This window comes from Bombus pyrosoma, linkage group LG14 (assembly GCF_014825855.1).
Source record: "Bombus pyrosoma isolate SC7728 linkage group LG14, ASM1482585v1, whole genome shotgun sequence".
NCBI classification, from domain to species: domain Eukaryota; kingdom Metazoa; phylum Arthropoda; class Insecta; order Hymenoptera; family Apidae; genus Bombus; species Bombus pyrosoma.
In genome coordinates, this window is record NC_057783.1 from 680,208 (window position 1) to 705,313 (window position 25,106).

The 25,106-nt window shown below is 43.3% G+C and overlaps 6 protein-coding genes across 8 annotated transcripts; 5 read left to right on the top strand and 1 right to left on the bottom strand.

Annotated features, from left to right (window-relative positions):
• Window positions 1–577: 577 nt before the first annotated feature.
• Window positions 578–1,838, top strand: LOC122574978. The gene is made up of 3 exons (XM_043743276.1): window positions 578–764; window positions 841–941; window positions 1,599–1,838. Exons 1-3 carry the CDS (start codon window positions 578–580, stop codon window positions 1,836–1,838), a joined length of 528 nt encoding a protein of 175 aa, XP_043599211.1.
• A 2,479-nt stretch (window positions 1,839–4,317) lies between these two features.
• LOC122574979 lies at window positions 4,318–5,510 on the top strand. The gene is given in 5 exon segments (XM_043743277.1): window positions 4,318–4,402; window positions 4,571–4,702; window positions 4,788–4,978; window positions 5,104–5,319; window positions 5,322–5,510. Coding segments are annotated over 5 exon segments (813 nt in total).
• A 1,603-nt stretch (window positions 5,511–7,113) lies between these two features.
• LOC122574550 lies at window positions 7,114–10,044 on the top strand. Its single transcript, XM_043742246.1, has 2 exons — window positions 7,114–7,492; window positions 9,212–10,044. The coding sequence occupies exons 1-2, from the start codon at window positions 7,180–7,182 to the stop codon at window positions 9,559–9,561; spliced, it is 663 nt and encodes a 220-aa protein (XP_043598181.1). The 5' UTR covers window positions 7,114–7,179; the 3' UTR covers window positions 9,562–10,044.
• A 1,836-nt stretch (window positions 10,045–11,880) lies between these two features.
• On the top strand, window positions 11,881–12,690 carry LOC122574573. Its single transcript, XM_043742290.1, has 3 exons — window positions 11,881–12,080; window positions 12,178–12,381; window positions 12,447–12,690. Exons 1-3 carry the CDS (start codon window positions 11,976–11,978, stop codon window positions 12,660–12,662), a joined length of 525 nt encoding a protein of 174 aa, XP_043598225.1. The 5' UTR covers window positions 11,881–11,975; the 3' UTR covers window positions 12,663–12,690.
• A 276-nt stretch (window positions 12,691–12,966) lies between these two features.
• Window positions 12,967–18,808, bottom strand: LOC122575304. 2 transcript variants are annotated; one of them, XM_043744079.1, is made up of 5 exons: window positions 18,472–18,808; window positions 15,886–16,079; window positions 15,569–15,790; window positions 15,134–15,280; window positions 12,967–14,838 (listed from the first exon to the last, which is right to left on the bottom strand). In XM_043744079.1, the coding sequence occupies exons 2-5, from the start codon at window positions 16,006–16,008 to the stop codon at window positions 14,320–14,322; spliced, it is 1,011 nt and encodes a 336-aa protein (XP_043600014.1). In that variant the 5' UTR covers window positions 16,009–16,079; window positions 18,472–18,808; the 3' UTR covers window positions 12,967–14,319. The 2 variants fall into 2 exon arrangements, with proteins under 2 accessions (XP_043600014.1, XP_043600016.1); XM_043744081.1 differs by lacking the exon at window positions 18,472–18,808 and adding an exon at window positions 17,291–18,107.
• Window positions 18,809–20,843: 2,035 nt separating this feature from the next.
• On the top strand, window positions 20,844–25,011 carry LOC122575305 (U-scoloptoxin(01)-Cw1a-like). 2 transcript variants are annotated; one of them, XM_043744083.1, is made up of 5 exons: window positions 20,844–22,101; window positions 22,286–22,357; window positions 24,184–24,306; window positions 24,383–24,484; window positions 24,560–25,011. In XM_043744083.1, exons 2-5 carry the CDS (start codon window positions 22,286–22,288, stop codon window positions 24,635–24,637), a joined length of 375 nt encoding a protein of 124 aa, XP_043600018.1. In that variant the 5' UTR covers window positions 20,844–22,101; the 3' UTR covers window positions 24,638–25,011. The 2 variants fall into 2 exon arrangements, with proteins under 2 accessions (XP_043600018.1, XP_043600017.1); XM_043744082.1 differs by having other exon boundaries at window positions 20,961–22,124.
• Window positions 25,012–25,106: the final 95 nt, after the last annotated feature.

The following is a 25,106-nucleotide window of genomic DNA, read 5'->3' on the forward strand; positions in this document are numbered from 1 at the left end:
GTATAGTACACCTTCTATGACACGAATCGCGGCTGCGAACTGCAGAGACCCAGTTTCCTAGTTTCAGTGGGGTAAGCAGACGGCAAAAAGGAAATTGTCTGCTCTCCGCTCGCTACGATTCCTTAGCAGTCTCATCACCGATCGAGTACAAGCATCACGCGTTCCACTCGTCGGTTATGAAACGAATAAAAGTACAAACACGTAAAAACAGATCGTTGATCCTTTAAGCGTGCGAAAAGCTCGAAAGATAATTTGACCGCGCGATTGTAAAATCGGACAAATTTCGAGATCGTTCTGACAGTCGAGTCAGCTCGGACCCGGGACCGGAAGTAAGAAAAGGAGCAGCGACAAACGCGTAACGTTATTTGTTACGCGGAAATCGGTAAACGGTGATTCGCAACGAGATTCCTTACGCCCGTTAACGATCGATATCGGAAGAATGATAGAAGGAAAGGTAACGAACGTAAGAAGAATGAATAATTGAGCGGCAATTAGAAAGGCAGTTAAAAGGAAGCTAATAGGTTATATTTCTATCTAAGAATTAACTTTCTAAGCGACGACGCGACGCAACGCAGCCATGAACAGAGTGGACGCAATTTTTTCGTGCTTGTGCATCGTAATTCTCTCTCAAACTTTGGCCCGTGCCGAAGATGTCGCAAAGGATTTGAACGACACTTTGAGGGTTGACGTTTCTCAGGGTGTAACACTGTATATCGCGAACGACGAAGCGAACGTTACTCTGAGCCTGTCGTCGCTGTTCGTAAGTAAGTAAAACGTTTCTAAGATCGGTGTTCGATACGCACCCACGAATCACGCGATTCGTTACAATTTCTTTTGAAGGGAACGATGTAGAGCAACGGGATACAGGAAGATTCAGGTTTAAGAAAGGTATCCTAAAGAGAATTGGAATGACGATGATGATGGCTCCTCTAATCTGGCAGGTTTAAATTAACACCCTATACGTATTACTAGTCTGCAAATGTTTATGCAATAACGGAATGGCGGGGTACAATGCGCTACTATCGAGCCATACAAGCCTCGTGGACCCATCTGCGACATTTCACGCATCGTATGAATTTTCTCGGAAACTGGTACAATAAGTACAATTTTATTTCGCGATATAATAATTGCAAAATACAATAATATATACCAAGAGACATTTTCACTCTTCCCTATGTGGCTACGTGGCTAATAGGGCTACGTGGGCGTTGCGTTTTACTCCACGCTGGTGTTCCCTTTTGCCCCAGGTGAACTAATTTCACGAACATTTAATACTTGTACTTCAACGCGAGGATAAAGAACAAGGTAAAACGTCGAAATACTTATCGTTCTAAATTTCCAAGATGCAAGTTTTAAAAGATGGTAGAGAAGCCGAAGTAGAGAGGAATAAATGGGAAAATAGTGCGTACAGTGGTTGATGATCGATCGCGAACTGCGTTGCGAGCAAGTGTTTAGTCTCGTGTTTTGTACCCCCCTTTTCCACTTTGTATATCTTTACGCTTTAGTATTCCCCATAAATGCATAAATATTCGCAGTCTACATATCGCTGATAAATGAATTTAGAAACCCGCTACTTCTAACGCGCATTTGCATTTTAGTTAGCAACGTTACCAGCTACCCTCGCCTCCCTCAAGATCAATTTGCTTCGAAGCATCTTCATAGGAAAAATCGCGTTGGCGATAATGTTGTACAACGCGCTGAGGAATTCGCAGAAATCGGAAGTGGTACTGATCCATAAACCTGAATATCACGATCACTATTATCACACCTATCACGAACTGGAAGACGACGACAAAGGCTGGTGGGGACGGCGAATGAAAACGGCACCTTTAAAATAGAATAGCTTCGATTACTTCATCGAATAATCGTATTTAGGGTAATTGCTGTTCCAATCAAATTGTGTATCTGTGATACGTAATGATCGCGACAAAATGTCGCGATAATTCAAATATACGGTTCAAATCAACAGTATACACGATTTTCCACACGACGAAAAGACACCGTATATAAAATTCGTATATAAAATTAAAATTAAATTTTGGGTCTCGAAAGAACGTCCGGCGCAATGACCAACAGCGAGATATTCCAAGTGACCTACTTCGAGCTGGTAACGGCATTTTGGTCCAGATTGTAAAGCGATCAGCTCCTACCAGCGTTTTCCCTTTTCTCTGCCGTTAAATTCAACGTCGAAATCGAAATTTAAATGATACCGATCGATTTCAACGGTGATGAACATTACGTGCCGATGACCAGACGTCTTCGGGATTACGGCGCAGCTTTCTTTCGTTTTTCTCGGATAAAATTTCATCAACGCCGCAACGAGACAGGCTTATCGCGATTATGTCGTTGAAACTTGAAGCCAATCGGAAGATCTACAAAGAAGTTAAAAGACATTTGCTACGAGCTATTTGGTAAAAAATTGGTATACGACATAAACGTTCGTCTTAAATACATATGTAACGAATTATTAGCGTAATGGATAATTAAGCGTTTCGATATTTTCGTGATTTCTCCGAAGCACGGCATACTTGGTCCGCCTATTTCGTAGGTTCTGCGTACACCTTCGGATTTCTTTCAAACTTTACCGATATAATCGCGATGAGCGTCGGCTGTCATTATACCGCTAGTGAAATTTCTAAATGTCCCATATGAAATCCAAAGTGTATCGATAAAAATAAGCATCGAGATACTTTGGCGAATTACTGTAGCTACCGTTTCAGAAAATTCCTCACGTTTACGGTAACCGCGATCACGATTCTTGAATGCAAAAATTGCACCAGAAGACCGCTCTACTTTTTAAGAAACGAGCAAACTGTTTGCGTATAACGTTTCGTGACGAGCTTCGATCGTTAGAGACGGATATAGATCGATGCTAGGGGCATGTAACGAAAGTATTGTCAATGTCGAATTTATTCTCCAAGGCCTCGATATTCGTGGTGCGTATACGTGCCAGAAACCCACCTTCCGCTCGCATAGTTAGTATGCCAATGCCATCGATCCCGTATCGACAGTTCGCCATACGAATCGTAGTCCTATACCGTTTTCTAAACTACAAAATGCACGATGCACGACGCATACGTGGCAAATCAGAATGGAACCCGGATTAATCTCTGTATGCGTACGAGCTTAGATCGACGCCACGACACGTGAAAGCATTCGGCTTTTTAAGAAAACCTACAATCGCGTGTCTAATTTGGTCGAGCGTGTTTGTCATTAGAAAAGTCGAATTCTCTTTGAGAGAATTTTTCCCTTAACGTTTGCATTATGTTTACACGATACCGACGTTGTTCGCCTTTAACTATATAAATTAACGATCTTTATGACAGATCTCGATGGCATTTAATGGTATATAGTCTCGTTCGTCGCTTATTAATTTCGTTTAATTAAATTAAACACCCGGATCCCTTAATCTCTGCTGGATCTCTGACGAGGTAATCGTAAACCGGTAGAGGTAGAAATACGTAACATTAAAGATCGGAGAAAACGTACGTGAGATAGAAATCCACTCGCGTAGAATCTTCTTTGAAAAGAAGAGTAACGCGTGCAATCCAGAAGATAGTTGATAAATTCGCGAAATTCGCAGTTATTACGGGAACGTAAATATTGTACGGTGTACGCGACAAAAACGTGGTTTAAAAAGAAACTTTGGCAAGAACTTTTACGGTTTTGTACATTCGTAGAAAATCGATGTAGCTTCGATGCGTCGGTAGAAGATTTACCGCCGTATGTCGTCATATAATTATCCAGGCATACGAAACGCGCGAAAGCGAGCGTCGAGGACACTTGTACGTGTCCGTAGAACTTTTCGCATATGCGGATTCCAGGATTTCCTCTTCTCCTTCGATAAGTTGTTCGGTAAATCGAAGAAAATCTTTTCCTCGCTTAGTTACATCATCGTTCAAGTCTCGAGAGGCTCTTCTTCGTTTAACGTGCTGACCAAGCCAAAATATCTGAGATGTTGAGAGCAAAAATGGATTGACTTTAGCGTATACAGCTGTTTAGTGTGTACAGTTTGAAAGTAATTCGTTGCCTAAAGATACTCGGTTCGACAACTGACTTCGTTTTATTAACTTTCATTTGAAACAATTAAATTTCTTTACCTTTGTAGGATTAATTGTAACAAAGCACGTCTTAACGTTACGGGTTCATATTTGGAATAAACGCAGCTTACTTAGTCAAATTATTGTTAGTCGAATTTTGCTCTCAACTTTAACCTTAACGTTGTGAAAAGATCGAAGTATACTCGAGCCGTTTTAGAGAACGGTTACCAGAATTATGTGCTTTCTCTTCCTTATTCTTATCCTTTGGAATTTTACGATGACAAGTGAAACGGCCGAGCGAAACAGACCTTACGAATTTGGGTTCGAGATCGTTGATTTTCAACATAGGTAGGAGAAGAAAGGTTCGTAAAACACGTAACAATTGAAGCGAATTAATCCTGTTGCGTTCTTCGAGTCCATTTCAATCGCGTTAAACATCTTTTTGTTTTTCTTTTCGGAACGAGAGTGATTCAGACGTAAATATTCGACGAAAGCCAGAGTTAACGAAATGCGTATGTCCATTTCACAAGATGCTGATGGAATTATCACGGGAGAATATGGATTCATAACTGCGGATGGAGTGTATCAGGAAACAGGATACGCCACAGATAAAAACGGTGGTTTTATCACCGCCAGGATGACTTGCAGAAGAATTAAAAGTTGTAAGTCTGCAAATTATATTCATAAACCGAGATAATTCGAATATATATTGGAGAAAAGTGATAGAGCCTAGTGGTTAAATTTCAGTGAAGGATGCGCGAGAAATATTGAAAGGAAGGCCGGAAATTGCAAAGAGGCTGGTAGAAGCTGTAGAGAGGGCTTGTAGTGCGTGCAAATTCGTAGTGAAAACAAACGAATCTGAACGTACTACGCAGACCATTGGACCGGTAACGCTACTTACTTCTAGTACAAAGTTGGATGCCCTGGCACAAGGGATGGCAAAGTCGTTGGAAATGGGAAAAAGGAGAAATGGTAAAAGATCCTTCTCTTACACGTCCGATGACTATCGTTTGATTCGACTGTTTTTATTTCTCATTTTACTATTTACTCAATTACTTTGCAGATGAACATTCTCATCTCTCGAAGCTCGAAGGATTTTTCTAAGGAAAGAAGAGGAAAGAATTTAGTTCAAGATGTCGTGAAAGATGCGGTAGATCCGCGCCTCAAACAGCCGAATATAGATGATCAAATGCCGGAGAAGACGGCGAATGATCTTTACTATCGCTTTAATTATTCGATAACGACGCACGAGCATCAAGAAGATGAATATAGAAGCGGGGGTTAGATGCTGCGGGGGGCAGCTTTCGCATAGAAAGTGAAAATGGTATCGATACCCGAGTGAAATATTTGTCGAACGAATTTGGTCATCAGCCGAACGTTTCGTTCGTTGCCAGCGATAATGCGACGAAATTGCCGGCGAACGAAAGCCAACAACCGAAGGAGTACTCGTTCCTTTGGTACTGGACGTGAAGAACGAATTTTGTTTATCTTTCGAATTTTTACGTAATAAACTTTTAAAAGAAACCAAAACTTGTTTGTTAAACTGGCTTAAGGGAAACTTTATGCGACGTGAAATTATTATTAACGAATAAAAGGGAAAATCGATCGATAAAGTATAAAAAAAGCGAGTCGAGTCGATGGAATTTCGAAACGTCTGTATTCGAATTTCGTAAAATTTTTAACATACTTGAAGGATTTGACGTAAACGATCAAATTGGAGCGGAACGCTTGTGCGTCAAGCGTAAAGTCTTTTGCGTTAAAGGAGGATCGAGATGACGGTGATTCATCCGGACAATCATTCGCAACATGCTGTGACAGTTTCTTTGTTACGCTGGTTATGTAGCTTTAAGAGCGAGGACCGAAGCGGTTATGCTAATCAGCCTGAACAAATAACGAGATTCGCTGTAGAAACGTCCGTTTACGTTACTTCGTTATAACAGAAAAGAGTTGGGTAAAGCAATTTGCTACAGACTCCTGATAAATATTTGTTATTCTTAATTGTTTTTTAATTCTTCTTGATTGCTTAGCGTTTCGAAAGCAACGATTTCACTACATTTTCGCGCCTCTTTATTCTTTAACGATAAAAATGACTAGAATTAGGTTGTATTAGCATCCCGACGCTGTTCAAGTGGAATTTCTGTCATCGGTCCACGTACGTGACTCACACGCGTGCCAAGTTACACGCGTACAATCTTAAATCCATTACGCTTTTCTGCAACAAGGAAAAGGTTAACGCGCCATTAAAAATTAATTTTCACCGTCCCGTCCGGTAGAAAACGGATCTCGGTTGTGCATCAATTTGCATAGAATCAATTGCCGGGCTTCTAATTTTGAAATTTTCGCTTCTTACATCAACGAACTTGACATTCTCCAACTTTAAAGTTTAAAATGTCCATTTTCTGATTCTTCGATCTTTCAATTTTCGACGTCTTCGATTACCGAATCTTTGAACTTCGCAGTTTCCGAATTTTTTAGTTCCTTCGCAGTCTTTAAATCCTCCTTTTTTTTTTGCCAATTTTCGAATTTTCGAATTTTTCATTCTGTAAAATTTGATCGTTCGCATTCTTATGATTCATCCGACGATGAACGTCAAACTTCTTCAAAATCGAAGCGAAGAAAATCGTCGAGCGAAGTAGAACGATAAAAACAGCGAGACAAATTAATTAAGGTACCCATTCATAAGCGAAAGCGGTAACTCGACGGGCCCGGCGTTTTGTTGGAGATCCGTTTTCCTCGTCATACAAACATCCGCCAAAATTCTTTTCCATTCATGGCAGCGTCTCGACCCCACGAGGTGGTCGGAATTCTTTAAGAAGAGGCAATCGCGGCTCGGTTTCAACGATGTGTGCCCACGAAAACCGTGGCAGTGGGGGGATGCCAGTCGGGTTTTCACTTGAAACAGGACCAACTTGATTGGCGGAAGTCCAGAAGGAAGGGGTTAGACTCTCATATATGTTCGACCACGCACCTTGCACAACCACTTCGTGCCCGTGACACGCGGTCCAAGGATATAAAAAGCGGAAGGTCGAGTTGGAATTAAAGAAAACAACGGAGAAGGGTGAAAGACAGGCAGCGAATGAGCCGTGATATCGCGTAGTGGTAGTGTCTTTAGAAGAAATTATCTTATCGCATCGTCGCCATGAGGATAACAGTGTCCGTCTTCTTGCTGCTGGGACTCCTTCTCTGCGTTCAGGGTGAACTTATCGGTACCAAGGAGGAGGATGAAAGTTTCCTGACCTGCGTGTTAGAGGATAATTCCGTGGGATGTCTGAGTACGAGGCTAGGGAGGAACCTCGATCAAATCGAGATGCAAGTGACCGGGAAGAAGAGCGAAACACCGATGAGTGCGGTTATCGAGCAGGCCGGCAATTTCATGGCCGAAGTCATCGACGACGTGCAAAATCCCGGAAGATCGGAGGAAGTCGCGGAAACCGCAGATGCCGGTGACCAAGGTGAGAATCGTGACCAATTGTTTTTAGCGGTAGAGTAATTTATCGCGAGTAAACGATATATTCGATCGATCGACGAAGAAATAGACAAAGCGCATCGAGCGTCGATCGGCACGTGGAGCGCATGATAAAATCAACCGTGAACTTTTCTCTGTGCCGAGAGCACCGTTAAAAAAAAATGTCGCCTCACATTTACCGACTTACTTAACACGAACCTCTTTGTCTTATCGAAATTCGCCGTAAGATTCCTTCCATTATCTTTCGGGTTCTCCGCGGGTTTTCCAAGTTCGCCGATTTCCTTCGTTCGTTTCGAGTATTTCTTCTTGGCGAGCCTTTGACTCAGTACGTGCGAGTTCGGACGATGAACGGTGTTGCAACGGAGAACAACACGGGTGACTCACTTTCGTGAATGAAGCTTAGAAAAATGCCGCGGTTGCTTTTGAAACGATTACGCGAAAAGTAGAAGGAGGACAGGCAGTCGGAGTACCTCGACTTTCGAGTTCTTAGCTTTTGCGACAAACTAAACAAACCAGACTAATTACATTTACACAGAATAATATTTAACGTTCGAAGAAGCTCGTTAACACGGGAATGTTAGGAGACAAGCTCTGCTCTGTTCTGGCAAATGTATCGAATACGTGTCTTTAGGTCACCAACGATCGCTTGAAATTCAACATCCAATATGTCACCAATTTCTTCTCTCAGTTTGCACATCGTTTAATGATGCGACTTGGGTAAATTTGCTCTAACGGTACGCCGCTCGTTATCTTCCTTGTCTTTTCGAGCAAATCGTAGCTACGAAATTGAACAATTTGACAGACATCAAGGCAATCTTCCTGCTATTAAAGCAAGTATGATATCGTTGTTCTGCTTTTTTAAAACCACGTATTCTCTTTGAAGGACCGTGACGTATTTTTCTTTTTCCTTTTTTTTTTTCTCTTCTTGAGTCATTAGAGTAAAATTACGCAGTCCGCAAGAGTCGAAAGCATCTAGGTCACTGGACTCGTTCATCCCAAATTATTCGTTACTCCAGTTACATATTCGTAACTTGTCCAAAATGTTCTTTCTTCCGTACTCGTTGAACGTCGACACGTAGCTTCAGCGTAGAAGGGAGAAGTGAATGAAAGTAGAGGTTAGCGAATTAGCAAGTAAATCTATGTTTCCAGCACCTTGTTATACTTTTAACCTCGTCAACGATTCGCGGTGGTTCGAATCGCGGCCATCGAGTCGACCAAAGAGAGTGAGTTCGCGGTAAAGAACGAGCCAACTGTTTCCATAGTTTCTGTGTCGATTCACGCGTCAATCGTGTACCCACGCGAAGGAGAAAGGTCTAGAAAAATCGATCTCGTAATTACTCGAGTACAAATTTCGCTGATGTGGATGTTCTTTCTTCAGAAAACTCCTAATTACGGCTAATGACTAACCGCGAACGTTCGCGTATTTATATGAAATTTAAATATGCAAAAATGTACGAAATACGCGTAATATCTAGAAACACAGAAAATATCCAAATTATAGTACCCGCTACGACATTTAGAACGTAAAATAAATTTCCATCTCCGCTTCTTCGCTCACATCCAAGAAGGAAAAGTCAATTTAGGGACACGTCCGTGGTCTACTAACGATATTGTCCATATAATCGTTGTAATCGATTCTTTACGGCTGCAGTTAGGGCAGATTCGGTGATTCGTATTTAAATCCATCGTGGAACTTTGATTACAGAGGAAGCACGTGGCAAGAAATATGGAAAGAAAAAAAAGAAGCAGTTGCAGAGACTCCTCGGTTTGATCATGCTGTTCAAGGCTAAACTCGGTCTCCTACTTCAATTGATCTCAACGCATTTCCAACTCAAGTTCTTCTTCATCGCAATCATCACCTTGATCCTCAACGTTGTCAAGTTTTGGATGGATCTGAAAAAATCTCATCCGTCTAAGGTCATCTATTACGAACACGCTCAACATCAACACCATTACGATCACGATGATCACGATCCTAGTTACTGGGGACGATCCTCCAACGATCCTTCTGCTCAAAATCTCGCTTATTCCTCCTATGCTCCACAAAATCCGTAGAGGCTCGAGCTGGAAAAATCAAAGTCCATCTTCTCAGTGACGAAAAAGAAAAAGGAAAGAAAGAAAGAAAGAAAGAAGGAAAGAAAGAAAGAAAAGGATAGTAGCGCCGAGAACCAGGTGGCAGAAAAATCTGTCGCTACGATTTTATTTTCTGCGTGCTCAGGTTTCTAAATAATTACTAAAGAAACCGTTGATCGTTGTTTGACAAGAGATTAACACGTAGTCGCGTAATCTATATTTAATCTTATATTTATATCAAATTATTTATTTTTCTATTTATATTAAAACAAGAATGTTAAGTCCCGTTAATGCGCGTATTATTTAGGAAAATTATCGCGTCTCCTCGTTCATGTACCCTTTCCCCAAGTCGCAAAGCATTCGACAGAGGACCCATTCGCGTACCAAAGTCCACTTTGCGCATACCTCCTGTCGTATATATTCTCACGCTCCATATCAGCCAAACTATGTTAACTTATCGTTGAATGACATCTGTAAGAATCGTACACTCAATAAATTATTTTCATAATAATTCGCATTCTGCCGACTTTTCTACCTTGAACGAACAACTCTAGGACGAGAAGCCCATAAATTCGAAGACGGCATTATAATACCGAAGCGAATCGTAGATCGTAGATCGTCGATTTATCGACGGTGAATAAGAAGCATGTAAAGACGGCCGAGAAAGCTTACCGAATCGACTTACGACCTTCTTTCTCCATAGAGTGGACCAGCCTGTAGCGTATACCAGCTTACGTATTCCTCGACATCGCGCCGTGGGACATGCGACAGGAATTTTCAACGAGCGCCAATACTTTCGGGCTGTTCACCTTGCCGTGATTTCGATCGACCGATAAATACGCGAGATTTCTTCTCCCCGCAGCTACGTAGCATTTCTTTTATTTTTCCCCTTGGCTGAAACCGAGAGACCTCGATAGATCGGTTCGTTCTCTTTTTCAAGTACTTCGCATTGAAGTACCTTCTGTTAGTCATCAAATTGCGTTACACGAAAAGTTGAAAAATTAACGACGCTATGCTACGTTTCTACATAATCGACGAAGAAAAAATAATAATAATCTTTTTTAGCGATAATTTAACAAGCTAGATAAGGAATCAATAAATCTTTACGTATCGGCATCGGCTTTAGATTTTACTTTGAACAACGTTTGTGTTTTTAAATAAGCTATAAAGAGAAATCTATGATCTCACCTGCGGTTTAACAAGGTAGATAAAGAGTCGATGGAGATATTGCTCTTTACGACAATTATATTTCTAGATAATGTATAAAAACAAGCCTATAATCCTTTCGACGATAACGTAATAAGAGAGCAGATAGGTGCTGTAACGTGACAAATATTGCGTAGAGTGTCCTTGTTTACGCGAAAAAGAAAAAAAAAATGCATAGATGAATATACCAGGACGAATCAGGATATATCGTGTGTCTGTCATGGTCAATGACCAGAAACGGACAGAGTTTCGTAACCGGTGGGACCCCCGTGGAAACTTAAGTATTCACGTACCGAAGACTCGCTGGTCTCGGTGTGACCTTTAACGAAAGACGAGGCCCGGTCCCACTTGCCCTCGGTTTTCGACGTCTAGAACCTCTTTTCGAAGCTCTGATTGGACTGCGGCCAACGAGACCACCGTGTCGCATCGAAATCATCGAAATTCGTGAGAAGAGACGCTGAAATATCCTTCCGCCGTTCATTTATAGAATTTCTTCGCGGACAGGCTACGTCCAACTTTTTCTTAATCAGCTAACGAAATTCGATCTCACTTAGCGGGGGCTATTTTCACATTCCATCGCATTTGCATCCGTCCTTCGGGCGGGTACGTCTTCGGGATATTCATAGAGAATTCTCCGCACCCGGTTTCTCTTCGCAAGAATATTCTGCCCTCGACGGGAAAAGCTTCTCCACTCTCGTCTCCAAAGGGCATATCAATGACCGCATGTTCGACTCGCAAGAAGAACGATCTCGCTCGCTCCTCCACGGGAATATCATTCTGATCTTTACCGTGGACGCAAGGCTCGATGGATCGAATCGCTGAATGGATGTCACGACGAATTTTCGATCCAACGATGAATATTACGCGAAGCTGACCGAAGGAATTCGTCGTGGTTGCACGGGTATCGTATCACTCGGCACATCAACGGGGAAATTTGCATCGGGCCTTCGAGGATGATGTGGACGTCTGGATGGTCATTGGCAGACCAAACGTGATGAACTTACTAATTTCTGCCTACCGAGAATTGGCCATTCATACAATATTCAAGATCCTTACACGCAAGTCACTATATAACACCCTTCTACGGATCGGATCACCAGTCTTCTCAGGATTCTCGATACATGCAAGACAAAGCCCGATACGCCTTCCATCCAGTAATCTAGAAGAAAGCGAGAAACGTTTCATTCATCATGATCCGACCAACTTGTTTAATCGTATCGCTTGCCGTCATCTTGGCCATTGTTTCGGCTTTGCCGCAGCAACCCAAATCTAGGAGACCCGTTCCAGAGTTTAAGGTTTGTTCTGTAAAAAGAAAACGTTACACCATGCTCGCGAACAATGTACGTCTTATGATAAATGTAATCTTTTGTTGGAACGTGCGTTAAATTTCAGAACAAGACTGGCGGCTTGGAGCTTCCGGACAATGCGACGCTGATTCGGGACAATATCGTGGACAACTTCTCCTGTCAGGACAGAATTTATGGATATTACGCCGATATGGATAACGATTGCCAGGTTTTCCACGTTTGCATGCCGCAGGCTAGGGGATCGATCAGATGGAGCTTCATCTGCCCCGCGGAGACCGTGTTTAATCAGGTGAGTGATTATTCGACTCGTTTCTTTCTCTCGCTTACTAACAAACCGATTGTCCGTCTCGTTAGGCAACGTTCGTTTGCACGAAAACGGAAAACTCAATACCCTGCGAGGAGTCTGAGAAGTTTTACAATTTGAACGAGGCGATTGGCAAGGAAGTGGAGGAAGAGGAAAGCGACATGGAGCACGCCACGAAAGAATCGGACGTGGAAGCGATTTCGAACAGACCAGAGACCAGGACGTCGAGAATCTTGAACCGGAAGAAGCCGTCGCGAAAACAGTGATTTTCTTTCAGACAACGTTCGCGAAGAATGGGCTGTGCGTGTCGTGGAAGAGACGAAATTCGTGAACTGTCGAAAACGCAAGATCGACCAACTACGTCTGCTTGTCTGAAATACGAATGAAACACAATTTTATTTAGTATTTAAGTATATGTGTATTGTGTATTTAAATTATGATAAAAATATGATATTAAAATATTACCTAGAGATCGCGTGTAACTTTATTATACAGGAACGTGTTGGAGTAATATTGTAAATTTGTGAAAGCCTAAAATTAGACAAATGTTGAAATAAAGGAGTCGAAACGTCTGCAACAAATTTATTGCATATAGTGATCGTACATGTAACTAATACTGCTATTTCCATATTTATAATTAAGCAATCACACGCGGAAACGAGTTACACAAATGTCCCAAGCCTAGAAAGAAACACAAACTACGACGATGCGGTAATGACTAACGAAAAGCAACGATTAACTTAATGGCTAAATAAAACGTCGAAATTATTACGTAATCATTACGAGACTAAAAACCCGTTAACGACGACGCTTCCGTTAAACATTTATTTACAACGATTGATATGTTTCGATATTGGTCTCTCGTGGCTTAAAATAAGTCGAAAATAAATTACATGATATAGAAGAATTAGTGCTCGACGCGGTTACTGTACATTAACGAAAGTACGATAAAGATAAAAGAAACTAAAAACACACACGCACACGTGCAAAGCGGCTAGAGAAAAATCCAATCTCTTTTTCTTTGAAATTCATGTAATATGATACGAGATGGCAAAAGTCACCGAAATGAATCGGTAAATCTTCGGCTCTTTTTCTATTTGGTATCTTTGGATAACTAGCCATTATATCGTGGATAGGCGGTGCCTATTCCTCCGTTCATAAATTCCGATAAAATTAACGACGATAAATACGTCGACTTTCGTGCCCACACACACTTTCACATTTGTCAGGAGAAAGTACATTTCAGTCGAAAGAAAGATAATCAAAATCAACGTATGTACACCTCTGATCTGATCTATACCTGATAGCCACTGGCCTCCTAGTACGATTACACGAATATAATATGTATAACGTAAAAGTAAAAAAATAATATTTGCTACCTAAATAATTCACGTACAGATATAAGCGCTCTTTTAACCGAAAACAAATGACGATACAAACGTTTGCATCTTTAAGAAACTTTTTAGAAGAAGATTAAGCCACTGATCTTTTATTCGTATAGCGTATAAACATTTTTCTTAAATGGGCTTGTATAGGAAGATTCCGAAATTGCGCAGCAACGATCGCTGCTCGAGTAAAAACGAGTCGAAAATATGAACCAAAAACCGTTTCTTTCGATATTCTCTCTCGATTTACTCTAAAAAATGAGGCGCCACAAGTACGAGCGAGTTTTATTCTACATCTCCGATCGATACTTTCGCCGAAGAATCGCCTTCCTTCCGATTGCCCCTGTGAATCATCCTGCATCTATACATATAACGCGATCTACATATATTAAATATTTTCGACAACGTGTACCCTGTGTCGTCCACCGAGCAGATGTCCTACACTCCTGCATGACGCTAGTTCTCGTCAATTCGCCGTAGCAGTCTTGCAATAGCAAAATAGAGAAAGTAAACATTTCATCGAGCAGAAGAACCTAATTTAAGCCTCGGAATCCACAGCTAAATCGGCTTCGATCTCCTCGGGACTTCTAAGATCGATGGCGAACCTTTTCTTCGCGTTCTTGCTTGCCATCTCAGCCATTTGGTTCTGCGCCTTCACGGTTCTCGAATAAATGTCAAAAGCGGTGGCTAAAGCGCAGGTGAGCTGCCTCGCGTGATGTTTCGATTCGCAAACGAAAGCGTGGCATTCGAACGGCGAAACTCTCCTGAAATTCTCCGTTTCGCGTACAACGATCATGGAGAAGACACGTGTGTAGATGAGATCCTGAACACCGTACGAGATCGTTTCGATGGCGTATATCCTGGCGAAGTTGGAGTCTTGCTTCCTTTTCTCGATAGGCAGCAGGGCAACGCCTTCTTGAGAGACGACCAGTTTGGTCAGAGGAAGCATGGTGTTGGTCGGTAAGGCCTTCGCCGCAGCGACCATATTATCGACGGGCCTCCTCGTGTGCTTGATGCCCCAGAGGCCCCTGGCATCATGAGAGCCCAGATATTTCACCTGAAAAGGGTCCCCCTTTTAGTCTCCCACGTGCGGCCCTATTCAGGTAACAACGAAACCTTTGCCAAGACCTTGGACCTCTAACGTAACGCAACGAACGGTATAAGCGAGAGTTTTAAGGCCCGTAAACTTGCATTAAGAAGATAACAACGTTATAATCTAATTAGCTAACGAGTCGAGGAGATGCGAGGTGTTACCCGCTGGTGGGTATGTGAATTTATGCTTTGTCCAAATAACCGAAGAGAATTGAATAGAGGTATGAGGCGAGATGCGAGGAAAACATTGTAAAATATACCTGGAACACCTGAGGAAGATCCGTCGAACCCTCGAAGACATTGTTATCGATGGACAGACGAGACAATTTTGACACGAGGTCCTTCTTTTTGTCGCTGGAAGAAGCCAGACTTTTGTCCTTCTTCATATCGTTCAGCTCTTGACCTTTCTGTATTAAGAAATATCACGTTAATACACAAGCGTTACGAAATACCTCGGCGCCTTTTTGTCGGTTAAAAGAACGGTCGTCCTGTTGAAGCCAGATATATGTGAGACGGGACCGACAGTTAATTAAGTTATAGGCAATTTACAAGGTAAATTGTGAAGCGAAATTTTCCGTCACCTCGTGACTCTCAAAAAAAAAAAAAAAAAAAGAAAAAAAGAGAGAAGAAAAAAGAAAAGAAGAGAAATAAATCGAGCTTCGTCGAGGAGGAAGTTTAAAACGTCGCGTACTCACGGTACTGTTATCGAGTCGACAGATTCTCTGTGTTTGTCCGGGCTTCACTTTCAGGTGATACTCGACCACGTTCGGTATGTTCGGCGGGTTGGAAACGACTGAGGAAGCCGGAGAGGATGAAGAGGCGGTCGCTGGCCGCTGAGGGACGGCGTTTCCGGTCTCGGTCGCCCCGAATAACGGCGCTGTCATCACTGATCCATTCCCACTAACCGTTTCCCCCGTCTGACAAATTTAACAAAACTTTTGGTCATTCTTTGCTCCAAGCCTTTATCAATCCCTTAAACGCGTAACAGAGCATGCAAACGTATTTATCCGACCTTCTTCTCCAAATAGCTACCCCCGTCGTTTTTCGTCGCATCTTTAGAATCGTTTAACTCGTTGTTAACATTTTTCAGGACACCGTCAGGCCTCTTCGTGAAACCAAAGTCCTCGTCTTCCATATCTTCGATCCTGTCTGTCCTCAGAATCTTTTCGCTTGCTTCAAATCGGCCCTGTTCGTGTCACCGTGATCCTTTAATCACACGTAATACAATTAGTGGAAACGATACGAAATGTCGGGCCTCTCAGAAACCTAATCTCTCGGTAGGCGTCTCAGTTTTACTATTTGGATGCAAATTCTCGATGAACGAATAATTTACTCGCAAGGTTAGTTTTTACCGCAAATAAACGACACGCTTTTTTCTACTTCCCAATTTCCGAAGCCGATTAATATGGTTTCTGAGCATCTGGATTAACGCTGGTCGTCGTTCCCCGTAAGCAGAAGAAGACCATCTCGTTATGCCAAACAAAGTGCAAAGCGTAACTTTTACATATACGACGTATGGAGAGCCGGGCAAGTGAAACACTCGAGCAATTTCCAGCGACCTAACGAGCGGAAGGGAGAACCGACCGACCCCTCGTAGACGTTATTATCGTCATCGTTGTATCCCGAAATGCGTTCAGCCGCGAAATTAAAAACGTGCTTAACGTCTCGGCTTAAACCGGAAAACAGCTGTCGCGCAGCACGTGTTGCACCTTGCGCTCCAGCTCGATCGTTGCTTTCGCTCTCTTTCCGTGCGGCCAGTTCTCGATCGTTTCGCTCGCAAATATAGAAGTCAGGCCAAACTCTGTCCAAGTTTGGAAAATGTTTCGTGCCACGTCGCTTAGGATACTCGAGGTACAAAGAGAGTCGTTTCACCTGTTCTATTTTATACAAAACCAGTCATTGTCCCCGGTCACAGATTTAATCGAACGAAACGGATGCGCCGGTGCACATAAAACACGATGCTATCGAGAATCCTAAATGTGTACGGGGGGCTTGGCTTTGAGCAGGCAGGAAACGTGTCAGGTGACCGATAGTCAAGTGAAAAGGGATTCGTTGATGTATTCCGTCCGTTGGTCAGGTGTGGGCATACTGTTGTTCGAGCTTACGCCGCGTTGCGTCGGCGCGAATCCGTGTGTGCAGTTACCGTTTCGAAAACGCGCGCTGGTTTCCGCGCTCCCGGGGACGAGAAATTCAAGAACCAAGGTCGAGCCGGAGAGCCGTTCGTGAAATTTTACTCCGGCTACATTCCTCTCTCTTTCGCGAAACCCGATAACGAACTTTCCATAAATAGAATAGAAGAAGGAAACCCGTACGAGCGAGTAAAGAGCGATACGCGAGCGAGTTTAACCGACTCGAGTCGAGAATGCCATAACACCGGTATGGCGCGACAAAAGGTGGACAAATTTATTTTTGGGCACCTTGTATGTTGCACGCGCCTCTACACCTGTCGTCCAATTACACCCGCGTACAACGCTAGAACTGTTAACGCGCGTGTCCATGTACCGGGTGTTCCAAACTGCATGTGTAGTCTGACGCTAATGCGAGGAAACTGGTTCTCGTGGCAGCCTAGAGAATATTCGATAAAGGCGCAAAGATTTATTATACGATTCGAAGACATCTATGCAAAGAGAAGAAAGAAGTAAAGTATTAATAGTAACGGTATCGTTCGAGAATGAAACGAAGCCGCAGATAGTCACTGATCGTTATTACGGTTTTTCAAGATTTCCGTTACGCATCGAGATTATCGGACTTTATCAATTCCGCGAGCAAGTAAATAAATTCTTGAACATCGACGTGGAAACGTACACGATCGTAAAAGAAATTTGACGGAACGTCGTTGCTCGACGCGGGAAATAGGGAAGGAGAGGAGTTCCCTTCTCGCTTCGAGTTCACGAGAGGATAACAACGATACCGGAAACGTCGGTGGATGAGTGTCTGACCGGAAGCTATTATACCCGTGTCACGAACGAACTGCAACGGCGCGCGTCTCGCGCCGTTGGAATTTAAACCATACACTTGGCTATATTTACTCTTTTTAGTCGCGACGACGAGTTGCTTTATTTTAATTGCGCTTTTAACGCGCCACGTATCTCCCGATTAACCGATATTTCGGACGATAGCGAGCGAACAGATTTCTCGTTATCGATCCGAACGAAACGAAACGATACATCGTAACTCATCGCCGTTCCCTCCCACGTTTTCCCACGGTCTCGCCATTCTACGATACCACTCTTTTTCTTCGGCAAAAATGCGGAAGGAGAAGATAAGTAGATCGGTAACTATCGTAACTAGAAAAGAAGAAATATAGGAGAAAAATTCAGGCGCGATTTTTATTTCTGTAAAGATCCTATCGCCGTCTTGATAAATATCCATTATATATGAAGAAGATAACGAAATCTTACGATCCTCGATACGCGATCGTTTCTCCGAAGAGGATGTCTCCGTGAAGCACAAGACACGAACTAAACGTTCATAAAGAGATAAGACGATCGGTGTCATCCAACGATTACGAAGGAACCGTCTCGACGATACAGCTTGCATCGCCGCACGAATAAATAATAAATAATAATAATTCGATGAATTACTCGCTGTTATTTACCTTGGCAGTTGCCACTGGTTCGACGATCCACATCACTGGAAAACCAAATTATTCACCAAATTGTCAACTCTTGCTCCGAAGATGAGTGTTTCGAAGGGCAAGCGCGATCTCGATACGAACGCGACTGTGGCCGGACCGCTCGGTTATTTCCTGAAACGTGAGTATCCGGAAACGTGACCGTAGATGCAGCTACCGATCGATCGATCCGCGCTCGTTCAACCGCGAAACCGTTCTAAGGATGGACCGATCTAGGATCGGCGAACGATCGACAACCGGCTGCGTGCTATGCACCGTCGCGTATACGTACGACTGAAAATCTGGGACACCGCAGCTCGCTCCGACTCGCGTCGACTGATAAAACGCACGACGAGTCGCCAGCACGAGCTCGATGCCACCACGCACACCTACGTATTATACGCGTCTATTGTTATCACCAAACTTTTGATAAATCTCGAGTAAGCGAGATAACAGACAATTCTATCTTCGCGCGCCAACAGTCACGAATAAGACAGAAATGGACAATTCGTTCGAACGAAGATAGAAGAAAACAGCAGTTTTATTTCTAATCTTTGTTTTATCGAGTTAAAGGGTTCGCTCTTGTCGCTGTGAACGTTCGCATTTCTCCGTTATTACGTTTCTTCGTTTCACAATGAGATTCGAGTAACTATTAATTTGCTGACGAACAGGTGTCGCGCTACCGAATGTGGGACAGCCTCGGCCAGTCTCGTTCAAGCACAACCGGAATGAATCGTAAAACATACAGCAACGATGTTACGTGTCAATGATATCGTAAGCACAGATATCGATGATAAAAGCGAAGGAATTGGCCAACATGTAGCTGGCGTTGCTAGCAAAGCGAGTCGAAATACGCTTCCTAGCATTCGTTATAATTGATGTTATATCGCTTACGTAACTCTGGGTACAATAAAATCCATACGTTACCAACAGAGTGGTTACGTAAAAAAAGATAGTGAAGCTTCGATTGTGCGCACATGCACAGGTACCAAGATGCGGATAAAAATCGAGATATCAATTAAAATAATTAGACAATCGGCGGACGCGTAACTAAATCGATAAGGATTTCTAACGATATATTCGAAAACGCGTCGAGAATCGACCGATCATCGTTGCACGCAATTACGAGTTTATCACCACCTCGAAACAGGTGATGGAAGATAAAACGACCGGATTGCTAATACGACAAACCTGATGATACTCCACCCCGTACTTTGGTTGGTAATTAATCCCGTAATATCGTAATTAAATATTTAATCGGTCGACACAGTGGTAGAAACGTGAGAAAAACTTTCATGTCGCTTTTGTACGGCGACAGGAAAGATGCTCGGAAGTCAACTCGTTACGAAATTACCAAGGCTTATAGCGACTGAACATTGCCGAGCGTGTGAAAATTCGGAATATAGAGTAACCGTCTGACGAAAGTGTCCATTAAAACGAATGGTCCCCTTTTGATTGCTTGTTTCTGAAAAAAAAAACACACACACACGGTCTCGTCCATTCTTACCGCAATAACACCTGCGCTTTTACACTGCACAACATTGGAAACAGCAACGTTAAGATACGTTGCGCGATAACGCGTTTGAAGCATCGATCGAACCAGTCTTGCATTAGGGAGTCACCAAGAGATTTTCTAACGCGACTATAATACTCTTAATAACAGGTTTCTTAACAAGAGAGGAAAACAAAAGTTTTCTTCTTCGTCAACGCTTGGCGTTTCCCTCGAGATACGATTGCCTGCTATTTTCAATCGTAAAACAGCCGAGCGGACCTTCCCACGAACGTTACACGGATTTTGTAATCGGCGTGATATATAATTAAGAATAATTTAATTCAAAACGACAACTATCCTCCTCTTGTTCCTCTTCTTTTTGTCCATTCTTCTTCCACGTCTAAAATACACGATCGTTACACAAGTGGCGTCTTGGTATTAGCCGTGGCAACCGTTTACTTTGTAAACTACGCGGACGTTTGATAAATCGCTGTAGGATATATTTGAAAACGACGCAGTATTTTGTTGCTCGATTCGAAGGTAAAGTATGCGAACCGTGGCTAAAATCAGCTATCTAATACCATGGAATTTGCATGTCAATCTCGAAATGTTCGCGGTCAGCAATTACGCGCCGCTAATTGGCACTGAACGCGCCTCGAAAATTAAGGGGCTACTGAGAAGAGGATGGAACAGACTACGGCATGCAAATGAACCATTTGATCGTGCGAGATTTCTATTTTCCGCCTGTTTAGCTACGTCGTACCTCGAGGTATCTCGATCGGAAGAAAGGAAGTACTTTGGAGCTTCCTATTTCCTTGAGAGATATATATATTTTTCTTTTTTTTTTTTCTCACTTGATTGCAACCTCCTGCACTTGATAAATGATAACGAACGAGTACTTTCAATTTTATTGGTAAATCTATCTTCGTAGCAGAAAAAGATGAAACAATTCTTGTATCTAGTCTAGTATCAGAGGATGTCGAGAAAAAACGGGAAATCGATGTGATAAATAACTTTAATTCGATAAGTCGCAGGATGGTCGGTGACAGATATTGACCCGCGAGTTTCCCTCCAAGTCGCCACTCTAGAGCCAATCGTGTTCTGTCGTCGTTCGAATCAACAAATTTCTTAAGAGCTTAAAAAACAAACTTCTTCGGATGTAATAGACGGGAGGAACGCAGCGTGGTTAAACCTTGGATACACGGTGCGAGATAAGACCGAGTGATTTCGGCACTGGTACACGTGACGAGGATTTTCCATGCTGCAGAGAATCCCACGAAAACAAAAAACCTAGTTATCAGATCGATGGGATCGGTGAAATAATCTAGAGCATCTTCCCCGCGAAAATGCGAAAACGCATACAATGAAATTAATATTATACAATCCCACCGAATCGGTGAAAAGTATCGGATATGGTAGAGGAAAACATTCCACGAGAAAACTGCCTGGGAGTAACATAACGAAATTTCGAAGGAACCGGCAAGTTCTTCCCTTGGTCCTTGTAACAAGATCGTTTTCACGGTTGTAGAAGCACGAACGTTGCGTAAACGTGGAGCAACGTCCACTTTGTGTTCGAGGTAGAAAAATAACGACAACACTGGATCGATCGTGCTCTCACAGCCGATGAACGAAAGATCGTTGATCGACTCGCGTTCTTACCTATTCCTTTTCAACCCCTTTCGACGAAGACGTCGAAAGATATGCCCGAAACGCGAGAAAGAAGTTGCAACCCTGACTCGAGTATGATCTTTACGACTGTTTTCACGGGTGTAAGAACACGAGAGGGATTGCGTAAGAGAAGAATCTGCGGCATCGTAGAAACGAATCCCTCCCCTACCTCCTTGGGATCTTCTCTTTCTCCGTTCGTCCGGTGTGGGAGCCCCGGAAAAGAGGGGCTCTCAAGAACCCCCCCTTGTTTCTGCTCGATCTCTAAAGCCATATATATACCACCACTTCGTGGTAGCATCCTTCGAGAAAGAAACTTTGCCCGTAACACCGTGGAGACCGAACTTGCAGGCGAAGGTCCAGCGGATCGGGACCGGTGAGTGCATTGTGCCAAGATCCGAAATCGAAACTCATCCTAAGATAAATGAACACCACGTGGAAGGACACTGCGGATTAAGGTGATTGGATCTTTTACGAAACGGTAAGATTTCATTTCCCTCCGCTTCCAACAACTCGGAAAGCTTCGATCCTCGGTGTTCTAAAACGTAAAATCAAGAAGAATATTTGAATTTGAGGAAACGGGTAGAACTTGAATCTGATTATTTCAAATTTACTAATCGACGATTTCGTCCGATTTTTTAGATGATTTCGCGGTACCAAGTTTTGTGCGCGCTGCTGCTATTCGGCGCTGTTTTGCTGTACCAAGCGATGGCGGTAAGTGACACGATCCGCCGCGTTTCCCTCTAAAACCGTTCGATTCGGAGTTCGAGTTGCATATAATATATGTATATTCAGCAGGGAGTATCGTGCACGCAATACCTTTACGAAAGCAGCGCCGCATTAAAGTGCGAAATTATTATATTCAGCGTACTTTCTCACGTGCAACAATGACAGAGGGAGGACGGTATCTTCTCGCGTCATCTTCGCCAAGTGGCGGCATGAAGTAATTCATTAATTAAGTCGTGGTTGCGCGAGCGCGTTTTCTCGCGCGCTTCCTTGGACAAAGTGGTTCAGAATCGTGCGTTAAAGTTTCCACGTCTTTCAGGTCTGTTACACGTTCGAATAAGATTGCGCAATGCCAGAAATGGGTCCTGGCAAAACCATCCGGGATTCCGAAATTACGAAACCGTGTGATTCGAGCGCGGATCTACGCGTGTTCATCGACGGCACTTTTATTCGCGCGTTTATCGATGGGCGATCGTGCGACTACCGAGCCGCAAGCATATTCATTTTCACCGGAAACGATGGCCGTGAACGCGGATCGAAACGCAAGGGGACCGAATTTTCAATGCCGTCGAGCCACCAGCCAGAAAACTGAAAATGATTAATTAATCCGCCGATCGTTATCGCGTTAACATTCACGGTACGCGATTCCAGAAATTCTTTCTTCATCCTTTGAAGAAACCATCCAGCCATTATGCCATTATGTAACGCAAAATTCTTCGACATCCAGTCTTTTCGGTCAAATCGTCTTAAAAATTTTACGATCGTCCATTTCGTACGACGTACGGCGTCCGTTCGCGGCCGTTACCAGGTTACGGAGGATTTTTGAACACCTCGTTGCACATCCGGCGATACAAATTTACCGGTTATGCCTTTTTTTCGCGAGGGAAGGTTCGACGATCGTCGAGCAAAACCCTGACCTACCCTAGTTTGGCTGGCGGTAGCCGCGCCATGGATTACGGGCGTGCTTTCTTGCCAGGCGTCGAAATCACCCGTCACGTCGAAAGGGTGGAGGCAGTGTCTTGCGGTTGCGCGCGTGGTAGTGGACGGGAGATCGAGTACAAAGGCACGGAGATGCGCATCCGCTTGCGGGGAACAATGTAACCCGACTTCCGGTCAAACATCGGCACGTACACGCACTGGACTGGCTCGATCCGACGTTATGTCGCAACAGCCTCTTTTTTTCTTCTCATTTTGACCGATAGCCAATTGCGAAAAAGATCGCGCAACGAGATTCCCCTGCGATCCGCCGCGATTTAAATGTTGTTTAAAGGCTGCTTGGATCATTAACCCTATGCCTTTTCCTTAACCCCTTTCGCGTGTTATCTTCGTTGCGCGATCCAACAGTTGGATAGAAATTTTTGTTAATCACCTAACAAGCGCTCGATGCATCGTGCATAACAATTGCGCTACGAAAGGAAGCGCAACTTATAGCGTGCATCCTCGTTCGGTCCACATTCCATTGTGAGCGATGATAGATGATGAAAGCTGTCGGTGATGTTTCGTCACAGTGCCAAGGGAATTGCAATGTAAATAATGCTTTTCATAGTTGCGCCTTCTCGGCTAATTGTCTTTGTTCCAAGAGAAATCAAGATGTAATTCGCGCAACTTATTTGAATTGAAATACGTAAGCCGTAATTCGATTACCTTACATGTTCTATACGTTCTACACGTTGTACGCACGCTCCCTGAAATCTTCGTTATCGCGTTATGAGTTGCAACAGGCTTGCGCTGTATGCCTGTCCCTGTACGATTAACGTTAATTAAGATGCGACAGTTTCGAACATCTTGGCTACCAATCTCTACCGACGTTTCAGCAAGTAGACGGCTATACACCTGGCGTGGATTATCCGATCTACGACTCGGTACCTTTCGGCCTTACGTTTACCTGCGGGGGCAAGTTACCTGGTTACTATGCCGATCCTGAAGCTAGATGTCAGGCAAGTTTACGCCGTTAACTCGTGCCATCTAATCGAAACACGAAAGGATGAACACGATTTTGAAATTTTTTATTAGGTCTGGCATTGGTGCTTGCCAAACGGGCGTCAGTTCAGCTTCCTCTGTCCAAACGGCACAGTTTTCAGCCAATCGGCCCGTGTCTGCGATTGGTGGTTCAAGGTACTGCGTTCTCCATGTACTCCGTTCTTTGTCATTTCTGTTCGAGGTTTGCTTAAAACTTTTTCTTCATCGTAGGTTGATTGCAACGACTCGCCGAGATTGTACGGTATCAACGACGACCTGTACAGAGATGTGAACGGGAACAAGATCTAACGCTCTGATTGTAAAATCTGTGAACATTTAAACGCGTGTTAACAAACAGTATATTTTTGTGTACAGTTTCCTCGAGACAAGAGAGTATTTCAATAGAAGCGAGATTCGTCCAACGAGTTGTGAGTTCCTAGCTTGCCGGCAGAGAAACGCGCGAACAGAACGCTGTAATATTCTCAGACGCTAAATCACACGACGACGATCGATCGCTACAGGCTGATCGAACTTTTAGCTAGGTAGAATTTCATCGCAGGTGCTGATCTGATCACTTCCATAGAACAATGAAAAATCTCTGTATCTTCCCGCAAACCATCCGATTAGTTCTAACCGCCTTATAACAGATTCGATTCTTCAATAAAGAACAACAGATGCATTAACTTTTTACTGCGTGTTGAACGTGACCGTGCCTTGGTGGTGCATTAATCGTACCGGCCATCGTGTCTTTTTATTGTAAAACTATGTTAAGAGAGAA

What these genes read in the sequence shown, in the direction of transcription:
- LOC122575305 (XM_043744083.1), top strand. Translation starts at nt 22,286, where the DNA reads ATGATTTCGCGGTACCAAGTTTTGTGCGCGCTGCTGCTATTCGGCGCT. An exon ending in ATCCTGAAGCTAGATGTCAG is followed by an intron (nt 24,307 to 24,382) that starts GCAAGTTTACGC and finishes ATTTTTTATTAG; the next exon opens with GTCTGGCATTGGTGCTTGCC. An exon ending in TCTGCGATTGGTGGTTCAAG is followed by an intron (nt 24,485 to 24,559) that starts GTACTGCGTTCT and finishes TCTTCATCGTAG; the next exon opens with GTTGATTGCAACGACTCGCC.
- LOC122574573 (XM_043742290.1), top strand. Translation starts at nt 11,976, where the DNA reads ATGATCCGACCAACTTGTTTAATCGTATCGCTTGCCGTCATCTTGGCC. An exon ending in GACCCGTTCCAGAGTTTAAG is followed by an intron (nt 12,081 to 12,177) that starts GTTTGTTCTGTA and finishes GTTAAATTTCAG; the next exon opens with AACAAGACTGGCGGCTTGGA. An exon ending in CGGAGACCGTGTTTAATCAG is followed by an intron (nt 12,382 to 12,446) that starts GTGAGTGATTAT and finishes CCGTCTCGTTAG; the next exon opens with GCAACGTTCGTTTGCACGAA.
- LOC122575304 (XM_043744079.1), bottom strand. Translation starts at nt 16,008, where the DNA reads ATGGAAGACGAGGACTTTGGTTTCACGAAGAGGCCTGACGGTGTCCTG. An exon ending in GTAGCTATTTGGAGAAGAAG is followed by an intron (nt 15,791 to 15,885) that starts GTCGGATAAATA and finishes TAAATTTGTCAG; the next exon opens with ACGGGGGAAACGGTTAGTGG. An exon ending in GTCGACTCGATAACAGTACC is followed by an intron (nt 15,281 to 15,568) that starts GTGAGTACGCGA and finishes TTCTTAATACAG; the next exon opens with AAAGGTCAAGAGCTGAACGA.
- LOC122574978 (XM_043743276.1), top strand. Translation starts at nt 578, where the DNA reads ATGAACAGAGTGGACGCAATTTTTTCGTGCTTGTGCATCGTAATTCTC. An exon ending in CCTGTCGTCGCTGTTCGTAA is followed by an intron (nt 765 to 840) that starts GTAAGTAAAACG and finishes TTTCTTTTGAAG; the next exon opens with GGAACGATGTAGAGCAACGG. An exon ending in TGGCTCCTCTAATCTGGCAG is followed by an intron (nt 942 to 1,598) that starts GTTTAAATTAAC and finishes TTTGCATTTTAG; the next exon opens with TTAGCAACGTTACCAGCTAC.
- LOC122574550 (XM_043742246.1), top strand. Translation starts at nt 7,180, where the DNA reads ATGAGGATAACAGTGTCCGTCTTCTTGCTGCTGGGACTCCTTCTCTGC. An exon ending in CGCAGATGCCGGTGACCAAG is followed by an intron (nt 7,493 to 9,211) that starts GTGAGAATCGTG and finishes CTTTGATTACAG; the next exon opens with AGGAAGCACGTGGCAAGAAA.